Raw genomic sequence first — 26,150 nt, 5'->3', positions numbered from 1 at the left:
ATAATTAAAGTACACTTTGCTGCTGATACTTATGTACTTTTACTTAAGTGCAATTTTTCATGCAGGAATTTGACTTGTATTGGAGTATTTTTACATTTCTGTTGTAGTATTTTTACTTAAGTAAAGGATCTGAAAACTTCTTCCACCACTGTCCTGTCCTCTACTTTTCCCAACAAGCAACAGAAAGTAATGCTAAGCAGATATTTGGTCCATAACAGAAAGCAGTGTGGGAGATACAGATGATAGACACATATAATAATATAAAAAATAATATTATATACAGCTATGATGCAGATCGTAGACTGTATATAATAATATAATAATGTAAAAAAAAATAACAATAATAAAAATACACAGTCTATGATGCAGGCCATGCTGAACTGAATTAACCCTCAACTGCCCAGAGTTTGCTGAGCACCACCCGGATATTCAGCGCATCTCTCTGGGACCACCTTAAAAGATTCAGAAGCCAGTGAACCACTAGGAGCGCCTGTCTGGCATAAGTGTGTTTTAAGGTGGACTGACATCTACCCGATCCTGTCAGCAACTCTGCCTGCGTCTGTCGCCTTTAACAAACCATCTTAAAAGCCCCAGTTATCGCGATATCAGGCGGTGGAATTACCGCGACAGCAGCGCAGAGTTACAAATCGCTCGCTTATTGGTCTGAGGATGCTGTTGTAAGATGGCGCCCAGCGAAATATGAGTGGTTTGGAAAAAGAAAAAAAAAACTATAGCTAGCCACCTAACGAAAATTACGAAAAACAAAGAGCAACCCAGCCACAGAGAAGCACCAGCAGCACGTCGCTCTCCCTCGCTCGTTGGAAGAGACGCGCCGATTCGAGGGCAGAGAAGCGCTCGTGGGCGGCTCGAGCTTCGGCCCGGTGGAGGAAGAGGTAGCTCACGCGCCTGCTAACGTTAGCCTGCTAGCCTTGGGAGATAACAGAAAATATAGTCGGTGTGTGTAGCGTTACCGACACTAGAGAGTCACCTCAGCTTGTGTTGTTTTCTGTTGATGTACCAGCTGCGAGTGTAAGTTAGCTATGACGCTGCTGTTGTGGGACATGAGCGCGTTATTACACCAAACTCAGCTGTGGCTGGATCTTATTTGTACCGTGTACCTGGCTAACGTAGCTCGTTGTGTAACCAGCTGTTGTAACTTAGAGCTACTGTGCCATGCAAATAATCGTAAATTAACCGCTGTGTAAACCTGTGTAGCTCTGTGTTTCCGTCGCTGCTTTGAATAACTGCGTCGGATTTTGGAAAGTGACCGCGCTTTTTGTCCCAGCTCGTATACACTCAGCTAGACTTAACCCTTTCGTATTACCATCCGTCTGTGTTGCCACTGGGCAGCGAGCTGTGGGGCTGTTTGAAAACACTGTTTTTAAAGTTTTTATCTCATGGCAAGCTTAGCGTTCTTGTCCTTTTTATTGTTGTTTCAAACACAATGTATCTGCCTTCGTGCGTTTTAAATGCTTACAGTTTTGAAAGGGTTACTGAAATGTAATTCCTTGTTGATGTTGCTGTAGTTAAAAAACACATTCCTAAATTAATTCCCCCTTTACCCAGATTCCCCTTTATAGAAGAGGACACTGTTGGCGGCAATGAATAACTCCCTGGATGGCACAGGCTCCTATGAGGAGCTTGTGAGGCAGAAGGCTCGGAGCATCCCTCAGCATCGCATGAAGGAGTTCCTGGAGTCCTTGGCCAACAAGGGTCCAGATGCCCTGCAGGAGTTCAGCCAGCAAAGTGGAGATACTACAACCACCACCACCACTATGGTCTACCAACAAGAAGCTAACTGCATCTACACAGACAGCACTGAGGTTGCGGGGTCACTCTTGGAACTGGCTTGTCCGGTAAATCTGCTTATTAAGCTTTGTTTTTGTTTGTTATTTTTAACTCTGTTAAAAACCCCTGCCATTAAAATTGAGCTCTAAGACAGGGATTGTTTTCTGATGCAGGTTCAGGTGCAGGTTCAGCCGCAGCAGCAACAGATACAAGAGTCCACATCTCAGCAGCAATCTGTACAGCAGAATACAGAACAACAGATAGTGCAGGTTTGTAACTTCGATGTACTGTTGTGTTATCTTTATCACCCAATCATCCATTTAATTCACGGGACACTAAATTTTTTTTTCTTTTTAGGTGCAGATCCAGGGCCAGCAGCAAGGTCAGATGCTGAGTCAGGTCCTCCAAGTGCCCTCTGGTTCCCATCAACAGCTACAAGGTGTGACTACCGCACAGCTGATTCAGCCTGGGGAACTCACTGAGGAGCAGCACCAACAGGTACTCCCATGCAAAAACGCACACACCACATCCATGGCAGAACTGCAAACATTATTATTAACCAGAATTTGAATTGAAGCAGTGACTCAGATTCCCTCCCGTGTGTTTTAGCTGCAAGCCCAGTTGGTGGCAGCCGTTGCAGGAGGACAACAGATCCAGATCCAGACAGTCGGAGCTCTCTCTCCCACCCAGCAGCAGGACAGTACTGAGAGGAGGGTACTGGGAACCACTGTTGCCACATCCCAGGGAGCAGGCGTCCTTCAGCCAGCCAAGAAGCGCAAGGTGGATATGCCCATCACTGTGTCCTATGCTCTGCCTGGTCAGCAGGTAGCCACAGTCCTAGCTATCCCTCAGGGACAGGGTCAGCAGCAAAGTTATGTGTCCCTGCGACCAGACCTGCTAACTGTGGATAGCTCTCACCTTTACAGTGCCACAGGCACTATCACCAGTCCAACAGGGGAGACCTGGACCATCCCTGTTTATTCTGCTCCTGCTGGGTCTGGAGGTCGTGAGCAGGTCACACATATTGCCATCCCCCAGGAGGCCTATGGAACAGTGCAGGTTGCAGGAGCAAACACTACAACAATGACTACAATGCCAACACAAGTTACTATTGATAATGACAAGCTGAAAAACCCTGTCAGTCAAAGTCAGACGGCACAGGCTGTTTCCAGCATAACGAGTTCTGGAGGAATGGGGGGCCAGGAAGAGGTGGTGCACACACTGGCTGCAAACACACTGTTCCCTGCTCAGCTGATGAATGGAAACATCCACATCCCAGTGGCAGTACAGGGTTACTCCAACGCTACACAGTCCCTTATCTGGGACCCACAGCAGCAGGTGCTGCACACACAGGGGCTGTCAGGGCAGGACGCACAGCAGCTACAGGTAATAACAGTTATGTTGCTATTTCGGTCTTTTATCTTTACCAGATGTACATGCAGTGTTGCAGCTCTTTCTATAGAATGAGGTAAAAGTGTTGGTGTGTTTGTGTCTGTTTAGGGTCAGACAGTGGTAGCAGAGGTAGACGGCCAAGGCCAGCAGCAAGTGCAGGAGCTGTTGTTGCCTGCCACTCTGAAGCCAGAGGAGGGGCTGGACGTGTGGCGGATTTGGGCTCAGCGGAAAAACGCAGAATTGGACAAATCGGACAAAAATAAACTGGCCCCGATTGGCCGTAAGTGCATATACACAATGTTTATTACCTCTTTGCCTTTGTTTTCATCTGTCAACCCAGTCACTGGTGTGTCTGTGTTTTAGGACGCCAGGCACTGCGTTTCCAGGAGGACTTGGTCTCATGTGCAGTTGCTGAGCTCTGCATGGGTCTCTCTTTGATGACAACAGAGGCTCGGGGGCTGGAAGGGGAATGTTATGAGTCTGATGTTCTCTACTATGTTTTTCTGTGCATACAAAAAGTGAGTTCACTTAAAACACACACACTCACAGCTCTCAACATCCACTCCATCTCTGTTGGTACTTGGTTTTAATGCGGAAACACTGATGGACCTCATCTGTTTTCTTTCCTTGCAGTATCTGTTTGATAATGGTCGTGTGGATGACGTTTTCTCAGATCAGTACTACACTCGCTTTGCTCAGAGTTTGCACCAGATCCTGGAGCCCTGGAGACCACCTATTCATCCACTAGGTGAGAACAAAAAATGTTTATCAAACCTAGCGGGGACATGCAGTGTGTTCTTATCATGTTTTGTCAACTAATTTTATCTCAGGCACAGTGTGCAATAGTTAATGTACAAACCTATTGTGTCAAAATTTCTGTGTCAATCTCGTGGCAGAGATAACAGGTTATTTCCTTGTTTTTCCTCCTGGTAACAATCTGGTATTGCTGGGTCTGTGGTTTCTTCACCAGCATTTATCTGCATCTTGTCAAATCTTATACAGTTGTTGTTTTCTGTGATATCTATGGGAAGATGAATATCAGGATTTAGACAGCTTCTCTTCCTCTCCAGCGTGAAAGAAAAATGCAGTTTTCACAAATAGCAGGATTAAGGACGCACAACAGATCTGTAAAATTGTAGAGGCACTGGGCCTTTTTAGTTCTGCTCATTTTACTTGCTGACACACTGTCAGTGTGGATATATCTATATGTGTATCTGACGCATGGTATAAAAAAGAGGCATATTCACTCCTTAAAAGCATGTTTCTTACTCAAGTGCACTTTGTGCTAAATCAATGACTCCCAGAGGTTTCCATAAGCAATGGCTGCCGTCCAAACAGCCAACTACTCATTTAAGTCCAGCCGGTTACTTTATTATTAATTTTAGATTCTAATAAAATAGTTTTGATTAACAAGTTGCGATTCACTGTGCATGTGTATTTATGTGTGTGTGTGTGTGTGTGCGCTCAGCTGAGAGGTTGTGTCCTGCAGAGTAGAGAGTGAAGAGCCGTTTTCAGTGTTTGATGAACATTAGCAAAATGATTGATGACAAAACACATTGAATTGTATTGATTGCACAGACAGGGGACATCATTAGACGGGCTACTTCGAAAAACACCAATGGTAGCAACTTGATGATTGCTCAGTATAAAAGTCCACTGAAAGCGCTGCATTTTCCATATACGCCACACAGACATTTATGGGCTTAATGAATAAACGAATAAATGAATTATCTTTGTTTACATTGCGCTTTTTACAGCAGAGCCATCTGTAAGACGCATTGCAAACACACACAAAACTGGCAATGTTGTCAAAGTAACAGGCCTGTGTCATATGTGGAAAACGTAGGTTATGCCTCAGTCTCACACTGTTATTTTACAGTTTAAAATATCCTAGAATGTATTTTTTGCTATTGACCAGTTGCAAACTAATGTCAGATGCCTCAAATTATCTTTTTAAAAATTCAATATGATGGAAACTTAGTGGAACTTCCTGCAGAAATGTATATGATCAAGTTGATATGTTTTTCCACATCATACGTTTTATCCATGGTTTCTATTTTTGGTTCTTTCATTGAGTAATTTTCTCCTGCTTTCAGATCAGTCTATAAATGATGGAATAGTGGAATAAGAATGTGCCAGAGTCCACCAAATATGGGCTTTTACGGCCAGAATTTGTCCCCGGCATGTCCCTGGAACCCTCTAGCTGCCCACTTTTTCCCCACTGGCTGGCTACTCTATATCCTTGTGGAAAACTCTGGACTCTAGTCCTTTTGTCCACTGAACTGCAATATCAAACATAACTGACAGTTCAGCTAACTGCTCCTGGTGAAGGTCACTGTCTATTCAGCTTTTTAAAAATGATTTTAAAGTTATATATTTAAGTTTACCGCATTACATTATCTGCTGCACCATTTGTACCACTGTCATCAGATACTGCTGTACAGGTGCAGGGTTTTTAAATGAGACAGACAGTGGACCAAATTATTTTCTACGCTCCACCAGAGTTGGTTTCAGTTGTTAGTTGGTTTGTGAAGTGCTCCAGTGTGTGTTGGTCAGCAGGTTTTGTTTGTTAGCGCTAGAGTTCGTCTGTGACTGACAGGGTAAGAGCTATAAACAAAATACTTCTCCATCCTCTTGCAAAACTAATCATTAAGTCATTAAATCCAAAATGTGCCCACACGTTTGCTTTTTTGAAGTTGAACTACAAGATTACTCTAGTGTGTGCACCGTTAGGCTGCTGCCCTCACGGCTTAGTTCCATCAGCATATGTTATAGACTAACGTTGTTACAAAAAATATTTTTTGGCATTTGTCAATTGATTCAGAAGAATTGTAGGTTTTTTTTTTTTCTTTTTTCCCCGCCCACCCCTATTCCGAACTGTTCTGAAATCCCTGCAGTAGTTTGCCTCAGTTGGTTACACTAGCATGCAGCACTGTTTTGTTACAGATAATCTCTTCATCTCCTCTCCCAGGTTATGTTATCCCCAGTCATGTGACAGAGGAGATGCTGTGGGAATGTAAACAGCTGGGAGCTCATTCCCCCGCAACGCTGCTCACAACTCTAATGTTCTTCAACACCAAGTGAGTGACACCGTGCGCCCGCATGCTGCCACATCAAATTACTTCAGTCATTTAATGTGGCGGCCTCATTCTTAAAAAATGTGGTTATACTGCTTAATTTACATGGCATATTATATAAAATCTAAAACACAATAATAATCGTAACCTGTTCATCTGCACAATACAAATCTACAAAAGACGCTGCAGTTGTTATTCTGCATCACACCCCTCCCCTATTATGACTACTAACGTGTATATATATACTGTATTTCTAAAGGTATTTCCACCTCAAGACAGTGGATCAGCATCTAAAAGTGGCCTTTTCTAAGGTGCTAAGACACACCAGGAAGAGTCCCAATAACCCCAAAGACAAGAGCACCAGTATCCGATACCTAAAGTCTACAGAGAGGTTCATAGGGCAGAAAGGTAAGAAAGCACATTGATTGGATTTATGCTGTAATCAAACTTATTTTAAGGATAAATAACATTTGTATGTTTGTTCTTTCAGTCACGGATGACATGTACTCAGAGCAGCTGGAGGACCCGGAGAACCCGTTGCGATGTCCCATCAAGCTCTACGATTTCTACCTCTTCAAATGGTAAATATAAAACAATAGGAAACACCTGTATGAAAAAGGAAATAAAACAAGACCAAGAAGAATAGAAAACAAACAAACAAAACAAACAGTTTTGGTCACCTATGAGAAATAAGAAGTCATGTAGTTACATGGCAACATCTATATGTGTGTACGCGTGTGGAGAACACCAGAAAATAAGATTTTTTTTTTGTTTGTTTTTTGAGATGTAAACATGTTTGTGTAGCCTTCATATAATTAATCCAACACTGAAACATAAAAATGTCCAAAAACGCAAAACAGAATAACTTTTCATAACAAGAGTCAGTTTCTCTTTGGAGATGCTGCTGCTACATTTAGGTAAAACTCTGTGTTTGTGTTCGGCAACTGGCAAGAACATGAATGTGTTAAAACTCCGTCTTGCTCTCTTTTCAAAAACGGTGAATGATTTGCAGTGTAGGTACAAAATTGAACATACACAATAAAACATACCCTGTAAAAACGATCAAAGACAACGTCACACACCCAGTACCACAGACAACACATACTGTATGATGGTCAAACAAACCTGCTGAGGGAAGATTATATAGTACAGAATATCACACGGCACCAACATGCAGTGCTTAGACAGTGAGGTGTGTGTCTGTCCCTCTCAGACAATTCGATACGGATCAAGATACATTGTCCACGATCCAATACAAAAAGGATACAGATAAATTTGTAATGATATGAAACACATATGATTCGATTCAGCTGCAACTAGGAATTGATATTTTTACTTTGTTACTTCAAGTGTGACTAAAATAAATAACTTATTTCTTATTCCAAATGCTAAATCATAAATACTTCAGAAAAGTATGTCTGCCACACTAACAGTAGTAAACATGGGCAGAGATATACTGGATATCTTTTTAGCCAAGGCATTTTGTCACTAAAATGCTGCTGACTGTGTTTTGTTCACTTCAGTCTCTGGTTCAGTGTCATCTCTCTGAATTTGCTATTTTCAGTAACGCTGTATGTGCGTATGTCCCTGTAAATAAAATTGCTGGTGGTAACAGCTTTGCCGTCAACCAGGAAGAGCTCGGGGTCAGTTGGGAGTAGCTACTAACACTAATGTTACCTTGTGTTGACTCCTCCTTTTCAGTAACTCCTTGCTCCTTCTGGTTAAATCACAGACACACCTGCACTTGATGCAGGACTGTGCTTGACATCAAACTGTTTTCAGTTGCTGTTATTTGAAATTGTTGCTATTTAACTGAGCTACAGAACATTAGCTTGCCTAAATTGAGCCAACTTTAGCTTTGTTTTCCACAGCGATGAATAATTAACAGTGATGTATGATGAAGCCGAGTTCATAATCACTTTTTTTGTCACCTTTTTCTAACCACTTGACTTTGCAGCTATGATGACATTTTACTGAACTTGAATGCTGAGATTTCAGGACATGGCAATAGAAATGAGACTATATGTCAGTAGGACAAAAGGAACAATGGCAAATTCCACAAGAATAAGTGCCAGTTTGTAAAAACATTGAATTCTCCTTTTTTAAGGTCACTATCTGCATTCACTGTGGTGATATGAAAGCACATTTTCCCGCTAATCTTCTCCTTCAGTTGCAGCGAAAAGAGTATTTAATAAAACTGTGAAGTGGCTAAAATTGTAACTTTGACATCAGTTTAATAAGCGTATCCTGAAAATGTGCTCACACTGTTCTGTTTCTCTTGTCAGTCCGCAGAGTGCTAAAGGTCGTAACGATACCTTCTACCTGACACCTGAGCCCGTGGTGGCTCCAAACAGCCCCATCTGGTACTCGACTCAGCCAATCCCAAAAGAACAGCTGGAGCAGATGCTCGCCCGCATCCTTGCTGTCCGCGAAATCCAGGAAGCCATTAACATGTCTGAGAGCGTGCACTAGTTGAACGGGAGGAGAACAATGAACGGACTAGACTCTTCCTCTTTCTCTTCACCTAGCCTTTGATTGCTCATTATCAGTAGTTTTCTATTCTCTCACACACCCTCTTGTGGTCTTTAAGGGTGGCATGTATATGTTTATATTCATTATGTGTCAGCATATCTTATACAAACGGACTGTACATACACATACAACCAATACAGGTAATTATTTGTCTTACTGAGGCAATTTCTCAACCTTACCACAAGTTTTTTTTTGTTTGTTTGTTTTGTTTTTTTGTCTGTTTGTTTGTTTGGCCAAAGGATGATTGGATATGAACTCTAATTTAAATGTTATTTTAACTGTTGGATATTCTTACCAATAGTCTGGAAAAAATCATTTCTCTTTTCTTTTTGTTTTAATCTGTAATATATTTCATATATATTTTCACTGCGGTTGGCCTGCGCTGTGCTGCTTTTCATAGACATCCCTCTTTGTTGCTCTACTTCCCTCGTCTGCCTTGGTCACTGTTAAGTCTCACAGTGAATACCTCAGTGGTATTAAGATTGCATTAAGTAGCCAAACGTAGGCTAAAAGCTCATTTTCAAGTTTTGTGACTTCACCCTCTCTTTCTTTGTGTTCTGTCACTCTTGTCTGTGTTGAGCCGAGTTCACATGTGGACACCGAACTCTGGAGATGACTGGCTTGTTAGTGAATGCTGCTTGGGCTGTAGCGCCCCCTGCTGGACAAGCTCAGCAGCACTGAATCACATCAGGACACTTGTTATGGACTTTATTGCAATGCAGCGTCTCCACCTGTACTGCAGCTACTAGCACTTGCCACACAGTGGAGATGTGGCAGAGGAAGAGTCGTGGATGCTGATTGCTGCTGGATCCTCCTTTCTCTCTTCAGTACCATCACCAACACCCACCCCCCCCCCAAAACTCACCTGAAGAGGGATCTGTTGTATCATACATGTTTATTACATGAAAGATGAAAGACTCTAAAAAAAGTGGTTTGCCCTTAATGTTCTATAATGTATAATACTCATAGCTCCTTCATGTACTGTAATGGGTTTCAGTCATCTAAGGAGAATGGCAGTGCCTGTGTGTTTTTGAAACATGACCTTTTTTGTACAGCCACTATACCATGTGTCTGCCTTTCTAGCAAGTCCGTTATCAATTCTGCACATGCATCCTTAAGTACTGATAGCCTGCATTGTGTGATATAAAATGGTGCACAATGATTTTTTCAAAAAATCTTAATAAAAGTCATCTCACAACATCACTAGTAGAAGCAAACAGACTTACAAAAACAATGAACCAATTGACGCTGGATTCTTAAATATTTTGTCCAAACATATTTGGTAGCTGCACACAGTGAAAGGAGAGGTTCACAGTTTTTCAAGTCTTGTCTTAAAACAACAGTCAGGTGCCCGTATGAACACTGAAAGGTTTTCTTCATTGTAGTCATTCCTCCTGTTCATACTGGCTGTTAAAAGATCCCCTTCAAATGTGCTTTCAATGTAAATGATGGTGGCCAAAAATCCAGTGTGTCCACAAAGTCATTTTGTGCAAAAATGCGTTTATCTTAAGCTTATATGAGGCGTCAGCAGTCTTGAGTTAGTCATATCAAATGGATATCTGCCACATTTACATTTTTTTTAGCATCATATTCCCTCTTTGTACTTCCCTGCTGAGCTGCAGTGGAAGTATAGTAACAAAAAGTGGGACTGCGGCACTAAAAAGACTGAAATGTTGAAACATCTACTTGATTTGACTAATTTGGATGACTGAAGCTTCATATTAGTGTCAGATAAACTTTTAAATATATTTTTGCACACAAGGAGGCTTGTGGATTTTTGGCTCCCATCACTTACACTGTAAGTGCATTATGAAGGGATCTTTTAATGGCCAGTATGAATAGGAGGAATAATTATGGCGAGAAAAACCTATTTCAATGTGCATTTGGGCACCTGACTGTTTTTAAGACAGGCTTGAAAGATTGTGAACCTGTCCCTTAACATGAAGAGTGTTTCCTGAAAGGTAACCTGCTGACAGATGTGCTTGCACTCTGTGTTAAATTGCGTACTCAGGTCTCATTGTTCTAATGGATCTTGCGGCAAGTAATTCACAGGCTATTAGAGGAACAGGTTTGACCTGAATGGCAGGTTATCTCCCTAATTTTTACTCCTGGTAACAGCACATACTGCTGCGTGAGTAGTTTCTTCACCAGCATTTATTTGCATGTTGTCAGGCCAGTTTTCCGCCTGCAGGGCTTGTCGTCATACCGCTGCATCACATTATTTCTGCGGTCTCTATTCTTCTGCGTCAGGTATGACAGACCTTACGGCAATGTCTTGCTTGTGTTTTGTATCATCAGCTTTAAAGTATGTGAGTTCATGTGAGTTCAGGAGGTGTGTGATCCCGGATTAAACAGTGATGAGGAAGGCCGCAACCTCCTGAACAGGTTTCCAGGGTGTAAAATCTGCTGCATTGTGTTCTGTGGTTGGTCTGATGGAGGTTTCTGTCTGTGGTGGTGATGTCTTCTCCACCCTGTTCGGTCTCTGGGTCCTGAGGAGCTGTGATGTCGATCCTTAGTGTGGTTAATGTTTGAAGTGGCACCCTGAATCTGGGGGCTGCTGGGAAAGAGAAGACACCTAATTAAAATGTCATCATGCGTTACGGTGACTAATAATATGCTGCCTGCACCGAAACTCAATTTAGTGTGAGCGTTGGTGCTTATTTCTGTATTCTCACCATGCTGAGGTTCCTCCACTGAGCCAGTACTGAAGACACTGATGAACAAATATGTACTGTTCCTGAGTACACACAAAGGAATGAGCAGGTAAAGAGCTTATGTTTGTCACAAACCATTAAAGCACATGATGTTCTTTGAGTAGTAAGGACATAGTGAAATAGATCCAAATGAATTACAGGTATGCATTTGAATACACTTAAAGGTTAGGATCACAATTTTTTCAAGTCTGTCTTGAAACAACAGTCAGGTGCCCATATGAACATTGGAACAGGCTTATATATATATTATATAATAATTATTCTCCCATCCCCCATCTTTTGGCCCCCATCACTTACATTGAAAGTGCATTGTGAAGACATTAATCTCCAGAATAAACAGGAGGAATGATTACAGCAAGAAAACATGTCAATGTTTATTTAGGCCCCTGACTGTTGTTATAGGAGACACTTGTGAACCTATCCTTTAAGTACATTTTTGTTTATATTGTGGTATTACTGTTTTCAGAGCTGTACAGGAACTTAAAACAGTCAAGCATAATTATTTTATCACTATGACATTCTCAAGTTTCATTAATGCCTGATGACCCAGTACAGACGCGTGTTAGTACTGGACTGACCAGATTCTGGACCATCCACATTCGATGTAGCCGTAAATCCTCCACAGCAGCTCGGATATCAGGCCGGATGCCCCTCGCACACAGCTGCATCAGCCACAACAGCGTCACAAATGTCCCTGATCGCCCAACACCTGCACTGAAACACATAACGGAGGATTGATTTTAAACACCACCCATGTACAGTCTGATAAACCTCCAAACGTGCTTGACAGGATTAGAGGATTAATGCCAACAGAGGCACATTGTTAAGATTATAGGTTTCTTAAAGGAGATGGTGATGGGTTCAAGGTTAGAGGTCAGACCTGCAGTGCACCACAGCTGGCCCCAGGCGTGGAATGGCCTCCAAATGTTGCCGCACATGCTCAGTGAAGGCACATAGTGATGAAGGTTCTTTGGGGACGCCCTGGTCTGGCCAGGTAGGGTAGGAGTAGTGTGTGATAATCCTGTCTGTTGGACAGTCTCTCTGAAACACAAACCACCCTCCTTTAATCCAACAACAAGGACTTTTTCTTCTTTGATTGATTACTGGTATGGTCAGTGCACACAGAAGTCAACGGCAGCAGTTTAAGGGTGCCAAACGGGATGATGAATGCATCCCCCCACACTCACCTGTCTGAGGTTAATGGTGGTGATAAAATAGTCTGGACCTTGTTTGCGGGTCACTGTCGTCACTTGGATCAGTCCATGATAAACTGTCCCTCGTTCCAGAGGCCAGTATTTGTGACACAGCACCTGCACACACACAAATAAACTGCAAGGTCAATTCCTTTAGGACTTTTAAGGAACTTTCTATTATTGTGTATATTAAAGGAATAGTTGAACGTTTTGGGAATTGCGTTGATCTGCTTTTAGAGCTAGATGAGAAAATCGATACCACTCTCGGACATGAAGCGGTATTGATCTTTTCGTCCAAATTTCAGTTGAGTATTTCCCAAAATGTCAAAATATTATAAGGAACTTGTTCTCATGAGAGAGTCAGAGGTGAATAGAGATTAGCATGCACCAGGCACACACACACACACACACATCAACACAGACACACCCACAGAAACTTAATGTGTCTTTCTCACTATGTCCTTGTGTCTCAGAGCTGTCACCATGACAATTATCCTGACGTTTTGCTCCCACACCATCCTCCAGAAGTCAGCCGTGGTGTTGTGCAGTGGACCCTGGGTGCAGATGAAGTCTCTTTCTGATCCTCCACCCTGAATACAGACACACAGTCATTAACAGACGGACACAGGTAGTAGGGCGGGTAGAGTAAGAAGTTAAGAAAGTGAACGAGTTCTTACAGGCACAAAACTTGCATTGATGTAGTCAGAGTGTGGATAGGAGTGTTGAATGGACAGCCTCACCCGACAGTGGTCATCTATAATCAGATGTGAACACAGAAAATGAAGAGCAGGCAAATAAACGTCTCAAACACTGCTAAACATAATTAATGTAAACTGTTCTACTAATTTATGCACTTACATGGCAGCATGTGGGGGTATCTGTTCTTTTCTCTGTTAGCATCTGATTCCCCCACTCTGGTAGGGAGGTCTTTGCCGACTTCACTCAGGTCCTTCACAGAGCCAAAGACATTAGCACATGTGATTAACAATTCTAGCTTCACAAATCGTTAATCCAAGATAAATTTTTAAACATACTAGTTACCTCGAACTCCTGCTTAAAGCCTCTCTTGTCATTGCCAGCAAGTGCCTGGCAGTGCGAATTAAATTCCTGCAGAATCTGCGCTCTTGAGAAAGTTTGCACCCTATAAAACATGATTTTGTTTCATTAAGATCACAGATTTTAAGATCATTGATGCACTCAGACAATACAGATAAGTTCGGTGATATTCTTTATTTTTCTTATTGTTAGGAAATGGAAAAAAAAAATACAACCAACAATTAATTGATCCTAACAAGTTTTGTCTGTGTAGCCAAAGCCTGATATACAACTTATTCCTTTGTGCTCAATTGTTGTACAAAAACAATTAAAAACTCATCAATGAGCCACAATAGGTGTTGCACTAAGTGCACTGCACTACATTTTGTAGTTTATTTTAAGTTGAATCCACATACACCATCCTGCTGTTGTAAATACTCACTAGTGCACCAAATCTGTGACGGATAGACAGAATAGAGCAGCATATGCACTGTTAAGTCCTGTTTGAGTAACATTTTCTAATATCTATAACGCTCATCTATTTTAGGAAATTATTTAGCCTTTTTTTTAAAAAATGGAAGTATGTATTTGTGACTATTTTTTTTAAGATGAGAGCCACAGACAAGGTAGAGAAGTTGGAAAGTATTGAGAAAGTATTTTAGTCTTTTCAAGGTATTTGTTAAAAAAAACAAAACAACAACAACAACAAAAATATTACTAGTTATTTAATCATATTCTCAGGATGCTATGATGAATTTTGTCAGCCTTACCTCATGTCTTTTCTTGCAGTCAACTTGAAGTAAAAATACAAAGTCAGCAGGGACTCAGGATGTTCAATGATGATAGTCCTTCTCAGTGTCGATGCTGTGAAAAAGATACCAAATCCTCTCTCATGAAGTAAACATTTATAGATTCAAATTAAGGATAATCGCTCAAAACAGAAAGAACAAGAAAACAGAAAGTGAACAACTGAGGTGTTGGAGGATTGTGTCTAATATTGTGTCTGGCTCCTGGTTCCCCCTCCCCCAAGCAGTTAAAAAGGAATTCACCTCCTCAACAGTTATGTGACACCACTAAATACATAACACACAATTGTGCAGCTACATGCAATTACATCTTTTCATGAATTTAGGTAGTTTTACTGTATCAAACTGATAAAATTATACATTCAAATCTGACTGTACCTCTCTTCCCACTGCCTCATTAAAATAGAAAGGCGTACGCAAATCGCACAGCCCAACATTCACACAGGACAATTAGCAACACTGACCTGACAAGAATGAAAACCTGCTCCAACAAGTTCTCAACCCCAAACAATACAACACCAAAGAACTGCAGACGGACAAATCAGCTTCAGTGTCGTATGTTTGTTTCAGGATTACCTTTCCAAATGGGCCTCCGGTTGAAAAGAGAACAAGTACAAGACCACACTGCTCCAAGTCATCTTAAAAGTTGTCTGATTTGGTTTTAATCATTTCTCTCGCTCTCTCTGTTTGTGTCTTTTTCTCTCCCCAGGCAGGAAAAAGTGTGATGGGTGGAGACTGTGGGTGGAGATAGGAACACAAAACTTCAGAGGGGGGATGTCATAATGTGATGGCCTCAACTATTCTTTTTACTCACCGTGTCATTCGTTGCAACTGGAAAACAAAATGTCTTTACTTCTAGGAAATCTCTTCCATTCTGAGTACAGATTTATTTACTCGTGTCATTTCCATTGTGGCATTTAGGTTAAATTTTTACCTGAGAGTTTACTCAAGCCACATCTCGCTTAAGAGTGAACTAAACCAACAAGAATTGTTTTTGTTTGTTTAGTTTAACACATATTTGTGTTATTTCTAACAGAAACATATATAAACAAGACGAATTTTCTTACCAACATGTTACATCATCAGTCTTGTCAGATACAAAAATACAATGACACATTGCAGCATATTTCATAGTGTATTGCTTAGTCGCCTTAATAAGAGGCCATCTCAGCTGTTTCTTCTTACACACTGTAAAAAGGCCAATTAACAATTATAATTAACTTAATGATTGGATTTTAATGATAGACTTCATGATTTATTTATTTTTTTTGTTTTGTCAAAACAGGTTACAGTGTGATATTCATGATGTTCAGCACAAATTGTTGTACAGTGTATGTTTTGTGTATGTACAGTACCAGTCAAAAGTTGGGACACTCTTTCTCATGTATCCAAACTTTTGACTGGTATTATATGAGGAAAGATGGTCTGTTGATGTTTGATATGAACCTAAATAACAAACATATTGTCTCATGAAAAACAACTGGTATTACACTTACAGTAAGTTCAGATCTATTACATTTTCCTATAGAAACAGGCAGGTTTAAAAGTCTCCCTGAAGAGAAAAGGCTTTGTTTTTTTTATTTGATTTAGGTGTGATTGAAAATAAAGTCCATTCTATATTACATTGCTAATTGTATACTTTTTCAGTAAAACCTCTTAAATTCCTGGTAAGTTCTTCTGAATGAGTGAATATTTTTTTTAAAAAAAACTTGAGTTATGTTTTTGAAAGGGATTTTTTCTTGTGTTCAATTTTATTTGTAGCTCTTGTAACAGAAGACTTTTTTTTCCCGCTGTCATGTTATAAATAAGTTATTTTCTTGTCTGGAAAATGTTTCACCACTGCAACAGTATTTTTTGGTGAACAACACAGTAAATAACAACCAAGTAACTAATTAACTGTGCTTGGGGGAGAAAAAAAAAGCTTCAAGCTTACATTTCTAGTTTAAGGATTTGTGAGCACACATGTCCTGATACAACACTAAAAAGTAGTTCTACATATGGTTATAGTTCATGTTTTATTCACATTTGCACAGAGATGCACTGTTGGTAAGTCATTTAAAAACATGGACACACAGTAAATGGCTACACAGAGATCACAGGTCCTTTGAGGATGTCCTTGAAGAAGCAGAGTAATAAATATTTTGTTTTATTACACTCATAAATGATTTTATTTCACTCATAACTGTATTATGACAGAAAGTGTTAGGTTAATTATTTGCAGAAGTGTCACTCCTTGCTGTTTTCGATGAGGAAGTGAATACATTAACTGTCCACAGATACTCTTCTTTAGTTTGTTTAAATCAAATTTCCGAGCCTTAATTTTAGGTTTCAGTATACTGTTTAAAAAATCTTCACTAGTTGTTGAAGTGTGCCATCATTTGGTAAAACCACAGTCAGTCATGTAGTCTGACTGTAACACAAAGGTGTCAACAGGTGTGACAGAAGAGTCTATAGGGGGAATTAGTGTCATATGAAATACTGCCAAAATTATTAGGGCTGCTGCCAAATTAAACCTGAGTGTCATGAAATTGAAATCACATCAATCCACAGCTGTGTGTACTTTCAATAGGAAGTACTTGCTGTGAAGTCTAAAGGTCAGTGACAAAGGATTTTGAGTAATTGAATGTTAAGGATATAAAGCTGTCATAAATGCTGCAATATTGCCAACTGTTATCAGATTGTGTTTATATTCATGGCTCAAATGATGCTATAATATGGTGAAAATATGTTTCATATTCTTTATTTCAGTCAAACTTTCACTGTCCCACTTTAGTTTGAAATGTGGGACAGCTGGTTTTACTATTGTGGGCCAGTTATATATGTTGTTAATAATGTGCAATGCCATTAATAGTTATTTTTAGACAGATTGCAAATTATATTATTACTAATATTAGTACATAATGCATATGCCTAATATAACACATTACTATACTATCTGTAACAACAAAAACATTGCAGTGACCAAACATGGGCTTGGACTTTGGCCTTGAGTGTTACTGAACAGAGAAGTTAGTGTCCCAGATTTCAGCCTGAACTGTCCCACATCAGGGAATGCACATAATTTGGGACACTTTGGCACAGGGAGCACTTTTACATTTCACATGTCTTCTCCGAGTGTGATATTCTCTTTTCTTATAATGCTTTGAAAACACCTTGGGGATATCAGAGTGGTATTAGTTGCGGATATAATTTATTGGCTTCATATCAAAATATACTGCTAAAGTGCGAGTTGCAGAAATTGTCCCACATTACTGTAATTCAGTAATAATAATTCATTGTTGACTGCGCCTGCGTGACTTTATAAGCGGCGTTGCCCGGTTGTAATGTTTCGGTTTTGATTAGACTTTATGGCTGCAGTCTGAATCTGATTGGGTGGCTGTTGAAAAAGGAAGTAAAAACATTGCTGCGCAACTCTCACTAAACGCAGGTTGTTGCTCGTGGACACCGTGTGAGATATTTAACTTAAAGTACACACACTAAACTAGTCGACACGGTCCAGTGTGCGAGCTGATAGACCGTGAAAGAGACAGAAATGCAAAGAAGTCACCTCTCGAGACACTTTTGAGAGGTCACGCGCGCTTCCTGGTGTGGATTTTTACGAAGAAGGGAAGTCATTCATAAAGAGCAGACTTCGACCTGCAAAACTGGCGGACATGGATCATGCTCGACCACAGGACCCGCAGCAAAGCAAGGTAAAACCATTTCCTGGGAGTGAGGAGTAACAACTGACAGCTGTCACTAAGTGATTCATCGTAAGTCTGCTAAACCCCCCCACCCCCCCGAAAAATAAATAAATAAATAAATAAATAAATTACACCTTCATGTTCATTTGAAATAAAACCAATAACTGAGGGACGGGACACCAACAAAAACTGTACTTATAAATATTTAGAAAAATACTTCACACATATCAAGTGCATTAACAGAAACACCACAGGAAACCTTTTTAAGCACATGAGGGCACTAATGAGTATCACAGGAGGACACACACACACAAGTGATGCTATACACCTTAGAGAAGTGGTTCTCAAAGTGGAGTGTGGGACCCCCAGGGAGCTTTGAAGGGGTTCTAGGGGGTCCCGAGCAGGAGGAGTAACTTAAAGGGTAATAATTTATTTTCACTATAATTCCATAACACAGTGACAGAATGTATGAATATTCTTCTCATAGGTTTCATACACTTTCTCTAATAAAACCTCTAAAAGAAAAAATCTTATCAGATGGGGGTCCGCGGTCTACTTTGTGTCAGTTTAGGGATCCTTGACATGAAGAAATTTGAGAACCACTGCCTTAGAGCACTTAATGAATAGCTTAAAGATAAACAGGTTTCTTTTCAAGAAACTGAGTAGTATTAAAACATTTTATTTTACCACAGTGTCACTCACAAGAAGCTATGACAGACAAACAGTGTGGTATTGACTTTTTCATGTATTTATATATATATTCAATAGTTATCTCTCAGTGTGTTGTAAAGACATTCAATACTCTTCTGACACTCATAGAGTTTACAACAACTAAATGTAAATTAGATTTCCTGAGTTGCTAATCCTCAGTATCACATTATATTTAAAGAACCAATGCACAGTTTGAAAATCCTTAAAACACGAAATACATTTTTATTTTCTTAAGGAATAACATCTTCAATGTTTCTGTATTATTTGTATTACAATATCTAGAGTTGCAACTAATGATTACTGTAATTATTGGTTAACCTGTCTATTATTTCTTTGATTTAACTAATGTGAAGTGTGTGTCTGTGTGTGTGTATTTATGTTTGGATAAGAGGTGTATGTGTCTCGTGTAAGATGAATGATTGTGATAATACTTGGAAATGTGAATGTGCATGTGTCTTATGTCTTGTGTCTTGTGTATGTGAATGTATCTACATTTCATGTTAGCCTGACACCATCATAGGGTATACTGTATATATACACTATATACTGTATACACTGTTTATATACACTATATACACTATATACTGTATATATACTGTATATATAGTGTATATATACAGTATATATATACAGGATATAGTGTATATATATACAGTATATATACTGTATATATACTGTATATATACACTATATACTGTATATGTACTGTATATATACACTGTATACACATCTTATACTGTATATCAATGTATTATCATTTATTTTGGTTAATGAAGGAGGTTGTAAGCAAACCCCTGTAGTAGAAAGCATGAAATTAAATAAAGATAATTATCAATCAGACAAAATCTTTGATTTTTAGTCTATAAAACGTCAGAAAATTATTGACTGATTTTGGCTGGCCAACAGTCCAAAAAACATTTAGTTTACTTTCACATAAGACAAAGAAAGAGACAAATCCTCCCATTTGAGAAGCTGAAACCAGACAATGTTTGACTTTTTTAGCTTGAAACGATTTACCAATTATCAAAATAATTGCCAATTATCTTTCTATTGCTCAACTGATGGATTAATTGTTAACTGTTTCAGCTCTAATAATATCATACATGATATTAACTGTTAACATGGTGCTTTCTTTCTGCAGGGCTCCACGTCGTGGCACAAGGAACACAGTGAGGAGTCTGCTGACAAGAGGCCCGCTGACAGCTCTGTGTCTCCCACTCAAGTACGTCTTGTTCTCAGATGTCATGTCTCAAATGACCTTTTTAGACTGTAAGATTGTTCTGCTCTCTTTGTAAGCACGACGCTGTGATAAATCGGTTTACCCCTGTTGATTCAGGATGAGAAGAGGCCGATCAGGAGAGTGCGAAGTCCATCCAGGCCGAGGGCGTGGCTATCCAGTTCTTACAAGCCCAAGTTTGCAGGGCGATTCTACAAGCCTCGGTAAGACTGAAATGGCGAGATCAGGGAGCACATTATATTGTATTTTCCTTACAGTGTGTTCTGTTTCCATGTCCAGTATGAACAGTTGACTTTTTTTTACCTGCAAAGTATTGCCAACTGTGGCTGCTCTGAAAGCGTTTTCCTTCTCATGTTGCAGTTTTTCGAGGGACGACCATTCATTCTACAAACCTGGCTTCAGCAGCCACAAGTACCATTACTTCAAACCCCATTCTTACTTCAACCGGAGGGATCATTTCCACCCTAAACTTCACCACATTGCACTGAGGGAGAGGGAGCGAGAGAAGGAACGATACGAGCAGAGGGATAGGGATCAAAAGAAGGAGCGATATGAGAAGAGAGAGAGCGCTGATGGGAGTTCACCTCCAAAACAAAACAGCAGTAAGTTTATGTTCATTTGAACATTTACTGAACATACACATCAGGTCACACTATACAGCCAAAAAAACGTTTAGTCTGGGGCAGATTTAAAGGTTTTGATTATGTTCTTGTTAAGGGAAATCATAACGTCGGATGTTTGAGCTTCACTGTGCAGAATGCTGTCGGCTGTTTTCATATTTATCTGCTGAAAGTGGAAAGTTTCTCTTTGTTTACTTCATTAAATCTGAGTATATAACTACAAGCATGATTTGTGACATCACTAGTTTGGAGCCAACCGTAGTCCACATATTGTATATGATGTGGAAACTTGAAGCCCCCACTGCAAACAAACTTTATTGTGAAGCAGGAGACATTTTGTGTCCAGCAACTTTTGAAACAAAAAATATACATAGCCTCTGGATTTTTTTTTTATGAGGGAGAACGAGTAGATGTCATTTTAAAGTATTTTAAATAATTGAACTTTTTTTGTGGAAAAAAAAAAATCAGACACAAATGATTATTCAAAACAGTATTTCTATCTGTCTTTAAAACGTGTCTGGAGGGCGTCTTTAATGCCACAGCATGCAATGATATTTTATGTGGCAACAGTTTGGGGAAGTCCATCGCAAGCTCCCTGTGCACAAAGTGAGGTTCATAAAGAAATGACTTTTCTGATGTTTGGTGTGGAAGAACTTGACTGGCCTGCACAAGGCTCCAATTTCAACCTCATCAAACACCTTTGGCTATTAATATGATGGCGTCAGCTATTTTTGTACTCACAATGTCATCAGGACTCAACCTTGCTAAGACTTCCTGTGCAGTGGAGTCAACCAGTAATAACAAGCCCTAGTGCAAGATTTTTATCAGGACTTATTCACCTATTGTCAGTATTGCAGATAACTAGGATTTCTAGCTCTGGTGTTCACACTACCATTTCTTATGCACAAGAATATAAATAATGTAAATAAGTCAGTTTGAAGTTGTATAACATTTGCTTTTTTTTGTTATTTTAAAGATGATGTTTCCTTGTGGCGTTGCACAGTGTATGAGGCAGGATTTTAAAACTATGTAGCTGATGAAGGTTCAAACCAGACTATCACAGGTTTTAATTGTAGTACATACAGTTATAAAGGGCTGGAGAACCAAAAACATATTTCAGCAGAGAGAAGACAGGAAATAAGTGGTGAAAGTGGTGCAACAAATGTCCCTGACTGAACTCAAACCAAGAACGTTACAGTTCATGATTGGTGCTTACTACCGACCTTGGACGTCCAAATATGTTGCTGACAAAACTATAAAAGCACTCTGAAAATACTATAATATTGTTTTATCCTTACTTTTGGCACATGATTATCAAAAATATCATATTTCATATTTTAAAAAATACATGCTAAGCAAGCAACTTTATTCATGCAACAAAGAAAACTGGCTGCAGCAAATTTGAAAACACTCACCGCCATAATAACCTCTTCACCTACAATATTATACACACACACAGATTAAAAATGTAATTGTAACAATGATAGACATGAGTTAGTTTCTTTGAAGGTATATAAACTGCTTCTGGTCCGACTTCATTTTAAGCAGACTGGACCAATTAAGCACCAGCTGCACTGATATTATTTCCGTCATTTCTCTTGAGGCTGAATGGGAGCAAATCCCTGCAGCCAAAATCTTGTGGAAAACCTTCCCAGAAGAGTGGAGGCTTTTATAGCAGCATATGAGTGGCCATGGTTTTGGAATGAGATGTATAGCAATCAGATATGACTGTAATGTTTGGGTGTCAATATACTTTGGGCCATAAAGTGAATGAATCTGTGAGTTGGAAGGAGAGTATTTTCTGCTTTAGGGCTTAAATGCAATAACAGAGGCACATGTACATTATAATGATAAAACACCACCACAAACTACACAGATAAATAATATTATAAACTTAACCAATGTAATGTAAGCCTCTGTCTTATTGTCTCCACCCTCTGTGTATATGAACACATTTATACACGCATATACAGTATATTTACATGAGCTTTACAGTATCTTTGTGCACTTTATTAAATGACCATTGGGTGGCAGTGCAAGCAAACACAGGCAACAGAGCATTTTCATGAGCTCTTTGCATTACAAATACTTGGAGGGCATTTGCTCATCGTGGTATCTGGTGGTTGGTAGGTAGTCACATTCTGGTAGCAACAAACCAGTGTTACATAATACTGATAACTAAGAAGCTTTTCCTGGAATCAATAGACGGATCACGTCAACACTCTTAACGAGTTGATAGTAGTCAAGCTGTTACACAGTATGTCTGAAAATAATGTAGTTTAGTTACAGGTAGATTTATAAGAAACATGAGGATGACCTCATCAGTTGTCAGTGTGAAGTCTGGAAGTAAACAGGAGGACTTTAAAATCTGTTATGATTATGTTTCCTTGGTTTTAACACTAATTATGAAGCTCGTGTTTCAGATTTCTCTTCATCTGTTGCTGGTATGAAGTGGCTCGGTATGTTGTTGTTAACGACTGAGCTGTTGGTACTGTATGTTTTTATCTTCTCTCGCACTCAGGCACTGTATCTGTGCGCACACTGCAGCACTGTGGAGGTGTGCGTTTGTGTATGTGTGAGTGTGGAACAGGTTTTTCGTGTGCCAGAGTGATGGTGCGATGATGGTGACTCATCGCTGATTTGTGTGTATATATGAGAGAGAGAGAGAGAGGAGCCAGCAGTATATAATGAGCCATAACAAAGCTATTGCTTCACATAGGAATACTGCAGTCCAATGTTGCAAGGAAAGTTTCCCAAATATCAGCAGATTCTGCTTAAAGTTATATTGATTATAGACCTCAATACCTGCCAAGAAAATGAGTGTTGTTCTAACAGGAGCCTGAGGAGACAGAGAGGTTGATTAGGAGGCTTTAAACATCAATGGTGACCTAAAGATGCACCCAAGAGATAAGTACCTGCAGGCATAGTGAAAGAAAAAAGAGGACTCTACTAACATGTATCAATCATTTTGTTTCAGATAGTAGACAAATTCCTGTGTTGTACTGACCTTCTGGTTTGTCTGTTTTCCAGCTACTAGACCTTTCTCACCCAGGCGCACTGCCAGCAGAGACAAGGACATTCAGTTCATCGTAAGTTCACAAGCAGAAAAACCTGCTTTCTATATGGATTGTGGAAAACTACGGTGCTCCATCCATCCCTTAAAACCTAATACTAAACTTCCCTACAGAATATTGATTTGTCTGATTGTTGGTATTGAGATATGATTTCTAAAAGCTTTATTCTGACCAGAAAATAAAAACATTTGAAGATGACATTCATTTTAAATGGTAAAATTTTTTTGTCACCACAGCTTCAAATAACAATCATTATCAATTAAGCTGCAGAATAATTTCCTGAGTAACTGCTGGGTCTTTAAAATGTCATAAAATACTGAAAAATGCTTGTCACAATTCCCTAAAACCAAAAGTGACATTTTCAAATGTCTTATTTTGTATAACCAAAAGTGCAAACTCCAAATATATTCAGTTTGCAATGACAGAAAAGCAGCAAGTCCTCCCATTGTAGAAGCTGGAACCAGAGAATGTTTCTGCTTAAAAAAAAAATCAAATCGCTTATCAAATTAGTTTTTCTGTCGTCGGTTAATCAAATAATAATCTGAGCTCTAGGAGAAATACTTCACATCATAACAAACGTCATTAATAATTGTCTGAAACATCAACAAAATCGGTAGTTGTTTTAATGTTAATATTTAATAGTTAATATTTTATTCAAGGTTTTCCCATTACAGTTTTACCTGATGTGCCGTGTTTGTTCATCAGACATAAAATCAGAGCAGAGACTTATGGGAACAGCTCAGGTGCTGCAAAAAAGGCTGAAATTACATGATCGCATAAATTTCTTGGCTGACCTAAACACAGCGAGGAGCGGAGCAGCACATGATGAATCACTGCTGATCACTGTTGCAGTGGAGGAAGAACGAAAGAGAGAATCAAAGAATCATTGGGCTGGTTTCTTATTTCTTTCAGTCAATACTCTAATCAGCACTGTGTTAATAGATGTGACTGGAGCTGTTGATAACATAAGTTTAGTGACGGTACAGATCTGTGATTGACAAGTCAGGAAAACAACTAAATGTTCTTATCATGTTAGTTATTAATATTTAATTAATATTTGTTATTAATCTTGATGCTGCTAAACACAGTTAACAGGAAAATATTTGATTATGATCGCGTTGAGTGAGAACATTTCTTCATTTAGAAGTTAAATGTAGATTTATCAAAGTACGACCGCAATTAATATTATGCAAACAACCCTCTATAAAATGTAATCAGGAAAAGCAGTTTTGTTATGTGCAGCACTGATATTTTATGGTGCCATTTTTGTAGTGCAATACTTTATGTATGCTTTGAAGATCAAGAGTAAGAAAAGCTTTTGGGTTGTCAGGTTGTAAGACGTCCCTTCAGCTGGTGTATTTCCTTCTCTAGTACAACTTTCATTGTCTCTGTATCTAGGTATTTAATTCATCTTTATGGCTAAATAGGAGGTAATAAACATATCCTCCTTTATTAATGACTTACTAACATTTATAACTACAGACTTGATGCTGTTAGAGGCTAAGTAACTAAACAACTCATTAAACCTGCATTAAATTACTTGTTAACTATTATTTTGGTCACTTAGGGCACCAGAAAGAAGATGTTAACACAACACTGACATATTTTAAAGAGTTGATTTTGCGTACATGTTAGCGAACAGTGGCTTATTTATATATTCAGCAAATGTGGAGCAACATTTATTTTAAGTAGTATCTCTTGGGCCACCTAATAAATATAAGTCCAATATTCACTCTCCTTTTAGCTCTGTGTTGTTGTCTACCGACTCCTGACGGAAATATCTGTAGCAGCTAATGCTCCACTATGTTCACTAGCTAGCTGCTAACTTTGTTTTCTGCTGTTTGGCGCTGGACAGGTAGTGTACAGTGGATTTTTAGAGCTCTTTTTGCTGAAAACAGCAGCTGTGGCTGGAAACAACACTATGAGAGCAGTGAGAGTGAAAAACAGTAAAGCTACTGGCTATAAAATCAAAACAATGAGCCAAAAAACACTAAAATGCTCTGTAGACAGTCAGGTGATAAATTGCTCCTGTCCCCACGAGTCCCCTTTCTCACTACATGTAGTAATTTGATTTATTGTTAATCTACAAATATTGGCTATGGCAGCTTGAATATAAACTTTTAGGGACTGCATTACTGGCTAAATCAGGGGTTATGCTGGGGGAAGACAGCCACAAATGGGATTTTTACAACCTGACAACCAAGATGATGTTCTTGCTAGTGGCTTATTCTGTGCTCCAAATTATTAACAAATTATTTAAACATGCAAACTATGACTATTCATTGGCA

General features: G+C 39.4%; 2 protein-coding genes and 1 long non-coding RNA gene across 4 annotated transcripts in view; 2 read left to right on the top strand and 1 right to left on the bottom strand.

The window, feature by feature from the left end:
* The first annotated feature begins 641 nt into the window (after positions 1-641).
* LOC137184683 (transcriptional regulator QRICH1-like) lies at positions 642-9,992 on the top strand. The gene is made up of 12 exons (XM_067592596.1): positions 642-893; positions 1,567-1,856; positions 1,962-2,057; positions 2,146-2,286; positions 2,398-3,174; positions 3,289-3,460; positions 3,544-3,698; positions 3,814-3,928; positions 6,152-6,260; positions 6,517-6,665; positions 6,748-6,838; positions 8,543-9,992. Exons 2-12 carry the CDS (start codon positions 1,602-1,604, stop codon positions 8,727-8,729), a joined length of 2,247 nt encoding a protein of 748 aa, XP_067448697.1. The 5' UTR covers positions 642-893; positions 1,567-1,601; the 3' UTR covers positions 8,730-9,992.
* A 1,170-nt stretch (positions 9,993-11,162) lies between these two features.
* Positions 11,163-16,164, bottom strand: LOC137184685 (uncharacterized). 2 transcript variants are annotated; one of them, XR_010928701.1, is made up of 7 exons: positions 15,114-16,164; positions 14,502-14,595; positions 13,152-13,837; positions 12,384-12,813; positions 12,082-12,217; positions 11,465-11,526; positions 11,163-11,346 (listed from the first exon to the last, which is right to left on the bottom strand). It is a non-coding gene; the product is annotated as an uncharacterized lncRNA (long non-coding RNA). The 2 variants fall into 2 exon arrangements; XR_010928702.1 differs by having other exon boundaries at positions 11,163-11,343.
* A 1,720-nt stretch (positions 16,165-17,884) lies between these two features.
* LOC137185272 (uncharacterized) overlaps positions 17,885-26,150 on the top strand; it is a 10,505-nt gene continuing 2,239 nt past the window's right edge. The window contains exons 1-5 of the mRNA XM_067593618.1: positions 17,885-18,229; positions 20,073-20,153; positions 20,268-20,371; positions 20,529-20,770; positions 23,819-23,998. Of these exons, the coding sequence (XP_067449719.1) occupies positions 18,191-18,229; positions 20,073-20,153; positions 20,268-20,371; positions 20,529-20,770; positions 23,819-23,998 (646 nt within the window). The 5' untranslated portion in view covers positions 17,885-18,190. The remainder of the gene's footprint in view (positions 18,230-20,072; positions 20,154-20,267; positions 20,372-20,528; positions 20,771-23,818; positions 23,999-26,150) is intronic.

This window comes from Thunnus thynnus, chromosome 6 (genome assembly GCF_963924715.1).
Source record: "Thunnus thynnus chromosome 6, fThuThy2.1, whole genome shotgun sequence".
Lineage (NCBI taxonomy): Eukaryota > Metazoa > Chordata > Actinopteri > Scombriformes > Scombridae > Thunnus > Thunnus thynnus.
Note: the sequence above shows the minus strand (reverse complement) of the source record. Positions and strands in the feature narration are given on the sequence as shown.

Bases quoted from the DNA above. Each gene is read 5' to 3' on its own strand.
- LOC137184683 (XM_067592596.1), top strand. From the start codon at position 1,602: ATGAATAACTCCCTGGATGGCACAGGCTCCTATGAGGAGCTTGTGAGG. The intron at 2,287-2,397 runs GTACTCCCATGC...CGTGTGTTTTAG, and splicing joins CTGAGGAGCAGCACCAACAG to CTGCAAGCCCAGTTGGTGGC. The intron at 3,929-6,151 runs GTGAGAACAAAA...CTCCTCTCCCAG, and splicing joins ACCACCTATTCATCCACTAG to GTTATGTTATCCCCAGTCAT.